The sequence below is a fragment of the Anguilla rostrata genome, chromosome 6 (assembly GCF_018555375.3).
Source record: "Anguilla rostrata isolate EN2019 chromosome 6, ASM1855537v3, whole genome shotgun sequence".
Classification (NCBI taxonomy): Eukaryota; Metazoa; Chordata; class Actinopteri; order Anguilliformes; family Anguillidae; genus Anguilla; species Anguilla rostrata.
The window spans coordinates 31786053-31800559 of NC_057938.1; the positions used below are offsets into that span (position 1 = coordinate 31786053).

Here is a 14507-nt window from a genome sequence, read left to right on the forward strand (position 1 = left end):
TCAGACCAATCCCCATTATCCATTTTGCTGACTGGTCAGGCCATGTAACTGGCTAATATCTCTTGAGGTTCCTCTTGACTTCCAAGGAGTATTTGCTAAGGAACCTGTACAGAAAAGTGACAGAGCAGTGCAGAGAAACTATTGATGATGTCGATGAAGAAAACTAGGATTTTTTCTTGACTCCATATGTACATTTCATCTTTTAGTAACAGTATAAAAATGGCAAAAGGTAGCAGTGTCTGTTGGAAATACTTGTCACCATCATTGTATATTTATTGCTGTTACTTCCCACAGGTTAACCAGTGATGGAGATAGCATTCTTCTGTGTCACACCACAGACAATTCCAGAGTTTACCACAAGGAAGAGCCAAAGAACTTTGAAATAAGAGATGAGGCATGTACATTATTCAGATTTTCTTTAACAATACAGAATTGTACATATTTTAGTCAGTTTTAAAATACATTTTCTTCAATAAAATGCTGTTTTAAAGTGTGTGTGTTATGTAAGCAGCTGTGTTGCTCTTTGGCTCTGAACTCTTTCTTTTAAATCTTGTCCACTCTTGCAGCACACGGATGCCATGGAGTTCCTGATCCACTCATATCCCAAGTTTGTGTCTGTGGGCAGCTTGCCATGCGATTCTTTTGATAATAAGGTACATTGATTCACATAGGTCAACATTAATTTTTGACTTTTTTTTTTCTGATTGTTAGATTTCTTCATATTTTTTTCCCATGGGGAGGTAAAGTCTTATGCAAGACTTTACCTCCCCATGCATTTTTGCAGTCCATTCTTATGCAAAAATGGCTCCTGTTGAGGCTGGTTTTTTGTTTTAGCCAAGGCACCTGTTTGAAGACCATGGCTTCATCCGAATAGTCTTTTTTGCTTAGGAAGGTTCCTAACTGAGTGAAATGACCTGGAAGTATCTAAGTAGCAGCCACGATAAGAGCTGGTTGAATTCTCTAAATGCTAAGGAAAGGTGCTTCAATGATTCCTTTCTTGTCTCCTTTAGCATAGGGTACACTGGACCATCCTTTACAAAAGGAAAGGAGATAATTCCGTCTCACAATTCCTTGCGGCAGCAACATTTAAAGCGACGCACCATTTAGCCGTTCACGAAAACAAACGATCAACATGACTGAGTTGTGTGGTGGTTTTTAAGCTATTATATGCATAGGCTTTTAACCAGATCATAATCAGCATATTAACTGAAATCTGTCTTTCAAGAAAAAGGGATATGAGACATTTTTAGCCAGATGTTTTTAATTCAACATGTTTGAAACTTAAGAATGATGATCTGTCCAGTAGTAGATTTGTAGGCCTAACACGTTATGCCTATCTTGCATTAAATTTAATGAATTATTTTCATACAATCATACTGATTGGGATTCATGTCGATAAATATGAGTGGACAGAAGGGTGAGCGTGAGCAACCATTCTCAATGTGACAACCATTTTGTTTCACTTTTGTGACTGGTAGCCTATATTCCTGTTTTATTTCAATTCCAACCTTGGTAATGAAGTAAAATTTTTCACCGGGTTGTCCACATTTATATTGTCTACATGAAACAACATGGTAAGAATGCAGAGGGCAAATTATCTAAGATGTGCTTTTAGTAGTGCATCTTCGGAACATTTTAGTTTCACCACGGCAGACCCACGTCAATAACATCCGCTGTCGTATAATTACGTAGCCGAGTGTAAGTGCAGTCGGATTCTCTTAGCACTGCGGTTGTCTTTTCCTAAGTCCTTATGAATTCTCCTTCACATCTTTCCTTTATCTCATGACGTTTTCCATCGAGGTCAAGGAAAAGTGGTTAGGAAAAGGACATCATTTTTTTGACTATTCGGACGCAGCCGATGATTAGGCTGCGTTTACACCGCAGGTTTTGATGCCCAGTTCACGCTGTTTACTCTTGAAACAACCCGCATGCGCACACAAGGGTTTGATTACCGATACGAAAGTAACCACGCAGCCAGGATCATATCGCCATCTACAATAGACACAAAATGAGAGAGAAATAAGTTCATGCGCATGAGCAAAAAATCGGAATTGGGTCACTTTTGCCAGGCAGTATAAACGTAGCCTTGTAGCCTTTGCAAACACGTAAAGAATAGTGGTGTGTCATTCGTGAACGATTCGTTCCTTTTCAATGGATCTTTTTGGTAAACGAAAGGAATTGACTCACCTCCATGTAAAGCTGGCAGTATACTCAGTAAGAAGAAAGAAAACCACCGGGGAACATGTCCACAAACACTGTTGTCGGTATACTCAGTAAGAACACCGCACCGTTTAAAGTCACTCCACGCCGCTGGTGCGTGAATAATTCCGAATAATTATGAGGCAGCTATTAACCAGGGCTGGAATCTCGCCCAGACCTCCGTCTCGCGGCTACGCCATGGATGTATAAAGAGAAGGGCTACGCGAGATCACAACACAAATCAAAAAGTTTAAAGTGTTTAAAGTGGCTTTAGTTCATCTAGCTATGCAAAAGAAGAAAAAAAGGCGAAGGAGATGGTACGTTCACCCTCTAAATCAGAGTAGGACAGAGAATGGAGAGTTTTGTCTGTACATTCGGCAAATGCGGAGTTTAGACGAGGGTGTCCACTTTCTCTTATTTCCGAATGTGTGCTAGGCGTTTTGATGACTTGCTGAAATTAGTAGCACCATTCATCAAACATGCGGGAACTCACAGAATTCCCATCTCTACAGAAGAGAGATTGGCGTTGACACTCTGTACATTAGCGTGTGAAGTCTGCCCTCTGAACTCTCAACCGTGATGTAACCAACCATGTGATATTTGGACCAATAGCTGAGAGGGGGAGGTCGGAGAACAAGAAAGACATTTTCTAAAAGTTCTCCCTGGAGGCCGTCACACACTGCACCATGAGAACACACAACACCGCGTCTTTTTGTTCTTCAAATGTTCTCATTGCCTCTTTTTGCTAAAAAAGTTCTTCTTACGAAGTATACTGCCTATTTAAGGATTTGTTCATTTTGTTTACCCCTCAGAAAATTACATTGGAAATGTACTATTCTCTGAAGCTGCAGCTTCTCCTCCTATTTAACCATTTTTCACCATTGGTCTCTGTTGTCTGTAGTTGTCATAAGCCAACGACAGAATTAATAAGCTTGAGCGGGTCATGCTTTGCTCTGAGCTTTTCCCATCGGTGTGACCGAAGCAACAACAGTTCTGTTCTTATAGCGGTGGGGTTGAATCCATTAGGGAACTGGACATTCTGATTCCTTGGGTCCAGGTCCGGAACTATAAGGAGTTTAACACCGTTTACCCCTCTCTATGTGTCTCCCTCCCCCTAATACCTTCGTATTGCAATGACGAACTTTCCTGAATAAAGAGCAGACCTTATTAAATTAAAAGCATTTGGCTTACACTAGCTGGTTAGCCCAGTTACATCTGAGTAATGGTATAGGCTATGAGTAGCCTAATCTCATATTTGCCTGATTGTAAATAAACCATGAACAAAAGAGGCCATTAATGTATGATGCCAGAAACCGACACAACACAGTTACCCAACACAAATACAAACAGCTATAGCCGAGGCACGTATCATATCCGATAATCCCACTGCAGTTACGCACAACGGGAATTCAGTAGAATCTGTGAATTATGGATAATAAAATTATAACAGCCACCGACTATGGAGATAAAGAGTGTAAAACTGAAATGTAAAATCATGATTTTGGTTTGATCCACTATGTAACATCTGCACCACAAAGCTACAAATTCATAAGAAATTGTCCCACAATGCTAATTAATGTGCTCTTTTTAATCAAATAAAATAGCCTATACATTATATTGTTATCATCAACCCTACTGTCGTTTGCAAATGATTTAGTAGGCTAACTCGTGCCACTTTTTTGCAAGTAAACAGTAAATGTTACTTGAATAAACTGCAAGAAAACATTCCCATATCATTTTTAAATTGCCATAATATTTAGCATAATAACAGTGTTGGTTTGTGCTTGGTTCCTGGAGGAATTCACATTCAAAGCACAGTATGTCACATTTCTTTTGCTAGGAACTAGTTTGAAGTTGGAATCAGTCACTGCATGACTGTGGTTCTCACTCGGTAAGAACTGGAGTCAGTGAACAAAGAGTCATAAGTTGGAATCAGTCACTGCATGACTCTCGTTCTTGTTCGCAGGAGTCAGGACGAGCGCTGTGAAGGAACTGGTGAACAAATCCAGGAACAAATCCTTTTAGGGAGCTCAGTCAAAGAATTTGTGTCCCTGAAAGAAAGTGGGACGCCCACCACTATTAGGGATTGTCCAACAAGTGCGTAACTTCAATAAATGTAAAACATAATAACTTTCTTTTATTGTGAATCTCAAAGCAACTTTATTTTACTCAGTTACCTATAAAAGATATAAAACCTATTTTAAATTGCTGGCACATTATGGCCCTGTTCACACCTGACATTAAAATGCATCTTGAAGTGGACAGCGCTAACTACAGGTGTGAACGCACCCAAGATGCATTGAGGACGCATTGAGATCCGATCACTCAGACCACATTCGTAGGTGGTCTGGGTTCGCATATGGCCACATTCTTTTAGCAGTGTGAACACGAATGCATCCTGGGCCACATTGAAGGAATGTGTCAACTGATGTCCTCTGCCTAAGCTGAAGTACATACTCATTCGTGTGCCAACGGCGTCATATTTTTATTATTACTTAAAAAAATTTTTTTATTTTTTTATTTAAGTAAACAAAAACAAACAAAACAAAAGGGCAGAGGAGTTAACAAAGTCATAAAATAAAATGACCTAATCAAACCAGAACAAAACAGAAAAAGAGGAAAGAAAACCAATAATTAAACAAAGAAGAGAAAGAGAAAAAATATATATATATATGTATATATAGTGGTCATCAATGCTATTAGCACGTGCACCCGCCCGACCGCCCGAATAATAAGTAATAATGATATTGTTGCAAGAAGTGATAAGAGCAGGTTAAAGGGAGAGTGCATGACGACAACAAAACAAAACAAAAAAAAGGGAAGTGATAGATTAGAGAATGCTGGGAGGGGTCTGAATGTGTGTATGTTTGTTGGGTGTAGGTGTGTGATGCCTGTGTGTGTGCAAGTGTATGTCAGATTCTAAATTTGGTAGGGATTGTGGGTATAATGGCGCATGTGTATGTCAATGACGGTGAGCATGTTTATTGTGGATGGTGGACAGGAAAAAAGGGGTGATGAGTGAAGTCATTGCGGGAATTAAGAATTTAGGATTCCAGATTATGTCACAGTCAGCGGTTTGTTTTTTAATGGAGGCAGATAATTTTTCCATTGATATGTATTCGATTAAAATCAATATTGATTTTTTTCCTTGATTTCCAGTTTATGAGGATAGTTTTCCTGGTGATGATTAGGGCTATGGGGAGTATTCTACTGGATGTGTTGTTTAGGTTGATGTTGGCTGTGTCTCCTAGTAAGCAGAGTGGAGGGGATAGTGGGATGTGGCAGCCTAAAAGAAGAGAGAGGTTGTCAGTGATGTCCCACCAGAATTGTTGGTGTGCAGTCCCATGTGGCATGCATATAGCCATCTGTGGTGTTTTGTGTGCAGTGCGGACAAATTTCAGAATCTATAAAGCCCATTTTAAACATCCTTTTCCCTGTGTAATGTACTCTATGAATAATCTTGTATTGTATGAGTTGTATGTTTGTGTTGGTGGATATAGAGAAGATGTTTTTGCAGATTTGAGTCCAGAAGTCGGCACCGGGGATGATCTGTAGGTCTTGTTCCCATTTGTTTGAAGGGATCGATATTGTTAAGTCAGATGTGGAAATTGTCTTGTAGATTTTGGATAGTAGTTTTTTATTAGTAGGGATGTTGATCAGATCTGATGTTAATAGGGGAATATCTAAGTTAGATGATTTATTGTTGATTTTGGTCTGAATAGAAGATTTAATCTGGAGAAATTCTAAAAAGTCATTTTGCCCAATGCCGTAATTCTGGACCAAATGAGAGAATGAGACCAGAGTGTGATACCTTTACTAATCCAGACAGGGAAGTTTAGTGGTTTTCTGTTAACTAAGAAATCACAATTGTTCCAGATGGGAGTATGTTTGGTGGGTGTGAATGTGGTGTTAGTTATTTGGTGAAATTTCCACCAGGCTGTCAGAGTTGTAGCTATGATAGGGTTTTTGAAACAAGGATGGTGTGCAATGGAGCTGCTTATGAATGGTAAGTCTGATATATGGATTTCATTACATAATGTTTGTTCTATGTCTGTCCAGGAGTTGTCGGATTGATTTGGATTGGTCCATTTATGAATTTATTGAGTTGGTGGGCAATGAAGTAATGGAGAAAATTTGGTGCTTCCAGACCTCCTTTGGTTTTGGATTTTTGTAAAGAAACGGCATCATATTAAAGTGCAAAACAAGAAGAAGAAGCCACTCCGAATAACGAAATAAACGAGACAAAGTTTTAAAAAATGATACCATGTCATTCTACAGTCAATATCTGGGACTAAATATCGAATAAATTACATTACATTACATTACAGGCATTTGGCAGATGCTCTTATCCAGAGCGACGTACAACAAAGTGTATAACCATAACCAGGAACAAGTATGATGAAAACCCTAGAGAGAAGTACCGGTCCAAGTGCAGGGAACAACCGCATAGTTCAACTTGGACCCTGAAGGTTAAACTGATTAACACTAACACAACGAGAACAGCAACAATGCAGTCTATGGAAAAATACAAGCAGTAGTTAAGACAGTTAATGCACCTAAGTCACCTACGAAACAGCTACCTAGTTACAGCCCTAAGCTTACGGTCATTTAAGAGATTACAGGGAGGTAGGGAGGGATGGGGAGGGTGCAGCCTGAAGAGGTGAGTCTTCAGTCGTCGCTTGAAATGGGTCAGTGTCTCAGCTGTTCTGACCTCCACGGGGAGGTCATTCCACCATCGTGGGGCCAGAACAGACAGGAGACGTGTTCTGGAAGTGCAGGTGCGAAGAGGGGGAGGTGCCAGGCGTCCTGAGGTAGCAGAACGGAGGGTTCTGGCTGGCATGTAGGGTTTGAATATCTTGTGGAGATATGCTGGGGCTGATCCCTTGACTGCCTGGTATGCTAGGACCAATGTTTTAAATTTGATGCGAGCTATAACAGGCAGCCAGTGGAGGGTAGTGAGCAGGGGAGTGACGTGGGAGTGTCTGGGGAGGTTGAAGACCAGACGAGCTGCAGCATTCTGAATGAGTTGCAGGGGTCTGATGGCAGATGCCGGTAGTCCAGCCAGAAGAGAGTTGCAGTAGTCCAGGTGGGATAGAACCATTGCTTGGACCAGGAGCTGGGTTGAGTAGGTGGTGAGAAAGGGGCGGATTCTCCGGATGTTATACAGGAAAAATCTGCATGCCCGGCTTACTGCTGCGATGTTCTTGGAGAGGGACAACCTGTTGTCCATCACCACTCCGAGATTCTTGGCACAGGGTGATGATGTCACTAAGGTGTCCCCTAGGGAAATGGAAAAATCGAGGAGGGGAGAGGATAGAGCAGGAATAAAGATTACCTCCGTCTTTCCCGGGTTGAGCTTCAGGTGGTGATTGTCCATCCAGCTCTGGATGTCCCTCAGGCAAGCGGAGATGCGGGCAGGGACCTGTGTGTCCGATGGGGAGAAGGAGAGAAAGAGTTGCTTGTCATCGGCATAGGAGTGATAGGACAAGCCATAGGCAGAGATTACAGGGCCAAGGGATCTGGTGTATAAGGAGAAGAGAAGAGGACCGAGGACTGAGCCCTGGGGAACTCCGGTGGCGAGGGGACGGGGTGGTGATACCTTACCCGCTCAGGCAACCTGGAAGGAACGGTCAGAGAGGTAAGACTCAATCCAGTGAAGGACTGTGCCGCAGATCCCTGTTGCTGCCAGGGAGGACAGGAGGATGGAGTGCTCCACAGTGTCGAATGCAGCGGAGAGGTCTAGAAGAATCAGGACAGAGGAAAGGGAGGCTGCTCGTGCGTCATGGAGTGACTCACTGACCGAGAGGAGTGCAGTCTCGGTCGAGTGGCCAGGTTTGAAGCCAGACTGGTGGGGGTCAAGCAGGTTGTTCTGAGAGAAGAAAGCAGAGAGTTGGTTAGATGCAGCACGTTCAAGTGTTTTGGATAGAAAAGGGAGGAGAGATACCGGGCGGTAGTTCTGAATGACTGAAGGATCTAGTGTGGGTTTCTTCAGCAGCGGGGTGATGTGGGCCCTCTTGAAGGATGAGGGGAAACATCCAGAAGATAGGGAGGAGTTCACGAGGGAGGTGACAAATGGGAGGATGTCTGGTGTGATTGCCTGGAGGAGAGATGAGGGGATAGGGTTGAGGGCACAGGTGGTAGGGCGGTGGGAGAGCAGGAGCTGGGAAACTTCAGAGTCTATGAGGAGAGAAAATGTGGAGAAACAGGGGGCGGAGGGCACGGGGGGGCGGAGGGCGCAGGGGGGTGGAGGGCGTAGAGGGGGTGGAGGGCGCAGAGGGGGTGGAGGGCGCAGAGGGGGCGAAGGAGCTGCGGATGTCTGCAATCTTTTCGTCAAAGAATGCTGCAAAGTCATCTGCAGTGAAGGAAGACTGTGGTGGAGGAGGTGGCACGCTGAGGAGAGAGGAGAAAATAGAGAACAGTTGATGAGGGTTAGAAATGGAGTTATGAATTTTAGTTTGATAGAATTTTGCCTTAGCAGCAGTGACAGCAGAAGAAAACTCTGTCAGGAGAGACTGATAGGCTGAAAGGTCAGATGGGTCCCTGGATTTGGTCCACTTCCTCTCAGCAGCACGGAGGCTTGCCCTGGAGGTGCGTAGGATGTCAGACATCCATGGACTGGGAGGGGATGAACGTGCTGGTCTAGGGACAAGAGGACATAGGGAGTCGAGTGCTGAGGAGAGCGATGAAGTTGGGGTGGAGGATGCAGAGTTAGTGGGGAGCTTGGAAAATTATTGAAGAGGGGGGAGGGAAGCAGTCACTCTGGGAGCAAGAGAAGAGGGTGATAGGGAGCGGAGGTTACGGCGGACAGTGACAGTGGGGGTGGGAGGAGGAGAGGGAGGATGGGGAGAGAGGGGGAGGGAGAAGGAGATGAAGTGATGGTCAGACGTATGCAGGGGGGTAACCGTGAGATTGGAGCTGGAGCAGGTCCTCAGGAAGATCAGGTCTAGGAGGTTGCCTGCCTTGTGGGTTGGGGGAGAGTGTTGTAGGGAGAGGTCGAAGGAGTGGAGTAGTGGTAGGAAGGCAGCAGACTGGGAGGCCTCTAGGTGGATGTTAAAATCTCCCAGGAGGATCAGCGGGGTGCCGTCCTCAGGGAAGGAGCTGAGCAGGGTGTCTAGCTCATCCAGGAAGCTTCCCAGGGGCCCCGGGGGACGATAAATAACAACAATATAGAGGTTAGTAGGGTAGGTGATAGAGACAGGATGGAATTCAAAAGTGGATATAGACAGGGCAGGGAGGGGGAGAACAGAGAATTTCCAGGTGGGGGGATTAGTAGACCAGTACCACCACCACGGCCAGATCGCCGGGGGGTGTGGGAGAAGGAGTAGGAGGACCGCCTTGCGCGTGGCAGACTGGCAGTTCCATAGCCCCCCTGTGACCATGAAGTTCTCACAGGGGGTCAGCGGGGGGTAGCAGAGGTTAGAGAGGTTCCGTTGTCGAGGGGAGCCACATCGCTGGAAGCGCCTTCTGAGGGGGAGAGCATAGACTGGAATGGGGAGTTGACTCATAAACTAGGAGGGAGCGACGCTAGCGTCGCTCCGAGTGTACCTAATTAGCAACTGAAAACCTGAATCGAATAACGCGCTGATTACACGGGTTCACAGTCTGTAATAGTACAATAATCGCAATCGCTAAGCCCAAGTAGGCAATCTATCAATTCTAAGAATCAAAAGCGGCAGATAGAAACCTAACACAACCTAAAAACAAAGAACATTTACCACACAGGGAAAAGTTTAAATCTAACGCGGTATGTAATTAGCAAATGAACGCAGATACTTATCCAACTCTAGCAGGACGGATTTCGGCAGTTCTACGCACCTGGACGAATTATACACTTACTACCTAAACTGCGAGTTAGCAGGACTAATATAGCGTCGCTCCGAGTATACCTAATTAGCAACTGAAAACCTGAATCGAATAACGCGCTGATTACACGGGTTCACAGTCTGTAATAGTACAATAATCGCAATCGCTAAGCCCAAGTAGGCAATCTATCAATTCTAAGAATCAAAAGCGGCAGATAGAAACCTAACACAACCTAAAAACAAAGAACAGTTACCACACAGGGAAAAGTTTAAATCTAACGCAGTATGTAATTAGCAAATGAACGCAGATACTTATCCAACTCTAGCAGGACGGATTTCGGCAGTTCTACGCACCTGGACAAAATCTACAACATTACCATTGGTTTTACACATAGAGATGTCCCTTTTGAGACTGATCCGTCATATATTGCCTTGGACAATCCGTTTGTGAAATATACAGGCATTTGTGATGCCTGGGTACCTTCCAAAATAGCTGTGTGTAATACCACACGTGTTGTTTACGGCATTGTCGCCCTTTTTAGTACAGTCTGGCTTGACTGACAATTCCTGTATTTAGTAGGTGAGAGTATTAGCTTTCTGACAATTTTATAACATGTCTAATTTTGCTTTTGGAATAGCGTTTTATAGGTCAGCGTAACTGAAAATTTTCTTATCGCATTCAATTACGCATTCACTCTGTGGTAGCAGTAAAACAAAGACGCTGCTAACGATACGTTGTCAACTATTTTTACGGAATTTCTTGGAAAATACTATTATTATTGAGGACTTCTGAGCAAAGATAAGCCATATGTTTGCTGAAAGACCTAACTCACATCATTTTCTGGTGTAAGACAGGAGCGGATAGGACTATATCATTGATTTCCTGTATCTATCTACTGAAAACAGATAAGATTTCATCATTGCTATGTAAGTATTACTGTTCAAAATACTTTGGTTATATATTATTTTTGAAATTGAGTGTCTTTAAATAGGTTAGTGGTATTATATAATGTGGATATTTCACACTGTAATGTAAGCGTTAGTTAACAGTGTAATAGTTTTTGTGAAGCATGCAACAGTGATGACGTGAGAGTTGGAGCATGGACAAAACGTGGTGGACGGATTAAAAAATTGTTTTCATGTCGTCCCATCCCCATACAAGAAAACATACGAGAGTACAAAGTATAGAAATACATACAAGAGTTAATTATTACACATTTAGGTGGGCTCATTTATATGCTTTATAATGGACAAAAACCATTTTATTCATTTTTGGAGATATTGTGGATATGTTTCTGGACCCCTAGATATTTTAGACCACTGTACTGATGGAAAGCTTGTAATTCCCACTTGAAAATGATGCAACAGTGAGTTTCTTGAGACAAAACAGTTGATTTGCAGTGAAATACGTGAATATGTTGTGATTTACAGCAATGCATAATTTAGACATTTTGGATAGATTTGGAGACGCTGGGCACACTGCTTAGTTTTTGCTTCATACATCGATAGTAGTGCTACATATCCACCCTTAGATTTTATGAGCTTGTGGTCAAGAAGTTTTTGATCCAGCACATGTATATTTTAACCTGCTGTATATATGCAATCTCTCAATATTTCATTGCAAACTAAAAAAGTGCAAATTCATTTTTGATTTTTTTGTTTATACAATTGCTCCATTAGTATTGTAAATTGTACAAATGTCCTGTTTCATTTAAGCTATTTTTCAAGTCTCTGTGGTGTTCACATCTGGAGTTATAAGGCTTTAAATAGGGTACTCGCTAAATGGGCAAGGATTGGCAAGATTTGGCATGTTACATTACATTACATTACATTACAGGCATTTGGCAGACGCTCTTATCCAGAGCGACGTACAACAAAGTGTATAACCATAACCAGGAACAAGTATGACGAAACCCCTAGAGAGAAGTACCGGTCCAAGTACAGGGAACAACCGCATAGTTCAACTTGGACCCTGATGGTTAAACTGATTAACACTAACAACGAGAACGGCAACAACGCAATCTATGGAAAAATAAAAATAAATAAAAGTACAAGTAGTCGTTAAGACAGGCGCATCAACTAACTAACCTATGAAACAGCTGCCTAGTTACAACCCTAAGTTTAGTCATTTACAGGGGGGAAGGGAGGGATGGAGAGAGGTGCAGCCTGAAGAGGTGGGTCTTCAGTCGTCGTTTGAAATTGTTCACAGTCTCAGCTGTTCTGACCTCCACAGGGAGGTCATTCCACCATCGTGGGACCAGAACAGACAGGAGACGTGTTCTGGAAGTGCAGGTGCGAAGAGGGGGAGGTGCTAGGCGTCCTGAGGTAGCAGAACGGAGGGATCTGGCTGGCATGTAGGGTTTGAAAATCTTGTGAAGGTATGCTGGGGCTGATCCCTTGACTGCCTGGTATGCTAGGACCAATGTTTTGAATTTGATGCGAGCTATAACAGGCAGCCAGTGGAGGGTAGTGAGCAGGGGAGTTACGTGGGAGTGTCTGGGGAGGTTGAAGACCAGACGAGCCGCAGCATTCTGAATGAGCTGCAGGGGTCTGGTGGCAGATGCTGGTAGTCCAGCCAGAAGAGAGTTGCAGTAGTCCAGGCGGGATAGAACCATTGCTTGGACCAGGAGCTGGGTTGAGTAGGTGGTGAGAAAGGGGCGGATTCTGCGGATGTTGTATAGGAAAAATCTGCATGCCCGGGTTACTGCTGCAATGTTGTTGGAGAGGGACAGCCTGTTGTCCATCATCACTCCGAGATTCTTGGCGCAGGGTGATGATGTCACTACGGTGTCCCCTAAGGAAATAGAAAAGTCGAGGAGGGGAGAGGATAGAGCAGGAATAAAGATTAGCTCCGTCTTTCCTGGGTTGAGCTTCAGGTGGTGATTGTCCATCCAGCTCTGTATATCCCTCAGGCAAGCGGAGATGCGGGCAGGAACCTGTGTGTCCGATGGGGAGAAGGAGAGAAAGAGTTGCGTGTCGTCGGCATAGGAATGATAGGACAAGCCATAGGCAGATATTACAGGGCCAAGGGATCTGGTGTACATGGAGAAGAGAAGGGGACCAAGGACTGAGCCCTGGGGAACTCCGGTGGTGAGGGGACGGGGTGGTGATACCTTCCCCGCCCAGGCAACCTGGAAGGAGCGGTCAGAGAGGTAGGACTCAATCCAGTCAAGGACTGTGCCGCGGATCCCTGTTGCTGCCAGGGAGGACAGGAGGGTAGAGTGGTCCACCGTGTCAAATGCAGCGGAGAGGTCTAGAAGAATCAGGACAGAGGAGAGGGAGGCTGCTCGTGCGGCATGGAGTGACTCACTGACCGAGAGGAGTGCAGTCTCAGTCGAGTGGCCAGGCCTGAAGCCAGACTGGTGGGCATGTGCGCTTAGCGGTTAAAAAGAGTACATTAATTAGCAGTGTGGGACAATTTCTTATGAATTTATAGTGGATCAAACAGGTAAAATAGCTTACCAAAGTGATTTTACATTTCTTTTTTTCTTTTCTTTTTGCCATTTTCTCCCATTTTCTCCCCAATTTAGTCGTTATACCAATTTCCGTGTGTATCACAGTCCTGGTCGATCCGCTATCCCCTGTCGGTCTGGGGAGGGTGTAGACTATCACATGCCAGCCTCCAATACATGTGGAGTCGCTATCTCCCCCAGATCCCCTCCCTGCTGAACAGGCGCCCCAACCAACCAGTAGGAGTCGCTAATGCAACGATCAGGACTCATACCTAGGGCTGGGTATCGCCATTGATCCCCCGAATCGATTCGATTCTGATTCACAAGGTCCCGATTCAATTCAATTTCCGAATCGATTCAATTCAATATCAATTTGGTTAGGGATATTTCAGTTACAATACCAATTTTGCTTGGATATGAAAGAGATTCTCAGAGAACTAATGCTGTAAATTGTACAAGGAAGGAACCCTCTAACCTGGTGCATTATTAAAAATATTAATGTTCACATTAGGAATTGACCCCAAAGCAGTTACATTAATGTACTTTTTGTTTAACATGACCAACACACTACAGCAGTCAACACAATATAGTGCAAGTTGTGCAACTCTACAGACTCTACAGTCAGTGAGAGTGACCAGATAAGTGCTTTCTTTAGTGCAGTGTATAAACCACAACTTTAGATTTTAAATCGAATCACCAGGCAGCCAGTGTAAATATGGTGGCTACAAACATACCTAATGTAAACATCAATACCTCAGAAAAACATATACTTTGCTGTGATTGTCTCACAAAGCTTTTGTGCAATTTGCATTAGAAATAGAAAAAGGCTCTGAATTGCCTTTGAAAATAGTGCAATAAATCAGGTTTTTTGGGGGAACATGTTGAAAAACAGTCTTGTAAAACCTCTGGACGTTGTAAACTGTAAAGTCCATGAAACTAAACTAAGCTTCATGACAGCTTTCTCACTTCTTGGGTATTGTAAGATTTTTCTGCAAGAAAAGGAGCTGAGGCAGCTCCTTTGTGCAGTAACAATATCGCCAGCGGTTGAGAACTC

At 43.6% G+C, this 14507-nt stretch overlaps 3 protein-coding genes across 12 annotated transcripts in view; 2 read left to right on the top strand and 1 right to left on the bottom strand.

The window, feature by feature from the left end:
- Positions 1-14507, bottom strand: part of LOC135257884 (NADH dehydrogenase [ubiquinone] 1 beta subcomplex subunit 1-like) — a 417122-nt gene that overhangs the window by 258509 nt on the left and 144106 nt on the right. The gene's annotated exons all lie outside the window — the stretch shown is intronic.
- The window catches only part of hmbox1b (homeobox containing 1 b), a 424932-nt gene that overhangs the window by 207695 nt on the left and 202730 nt on the right, over positions 1-14507 (top strand). The gene's annotated exons all lie outside the window — the stretch shown is intronic.
- The window catches only part of riox1 (ribosomal oxygenase 1), a 148896-nt gene that overhangs the window by 118454 nt on the left and 15935 nt on the right, over positions 1-14507 (top strand). For all 3 annotated transcript variants that reach the window (XR_010330787.1, XR_010330786.1, XM_064341080.1), the window contains exons 13-14: positions 295-394; positions 567-653. Coding sequence is in view for 1 of the 3 variants with exons in the window: in XM_064341080.1 (XP_064197150.1) it covers positions 295-394; positions 567-653 (187 nt within the window). In the remaining 2 variants the exon portion in view is untranslated. The remainder of the gene's footprint in view (positions 1-294; positions 395-566; positions 654-14507) is intronic.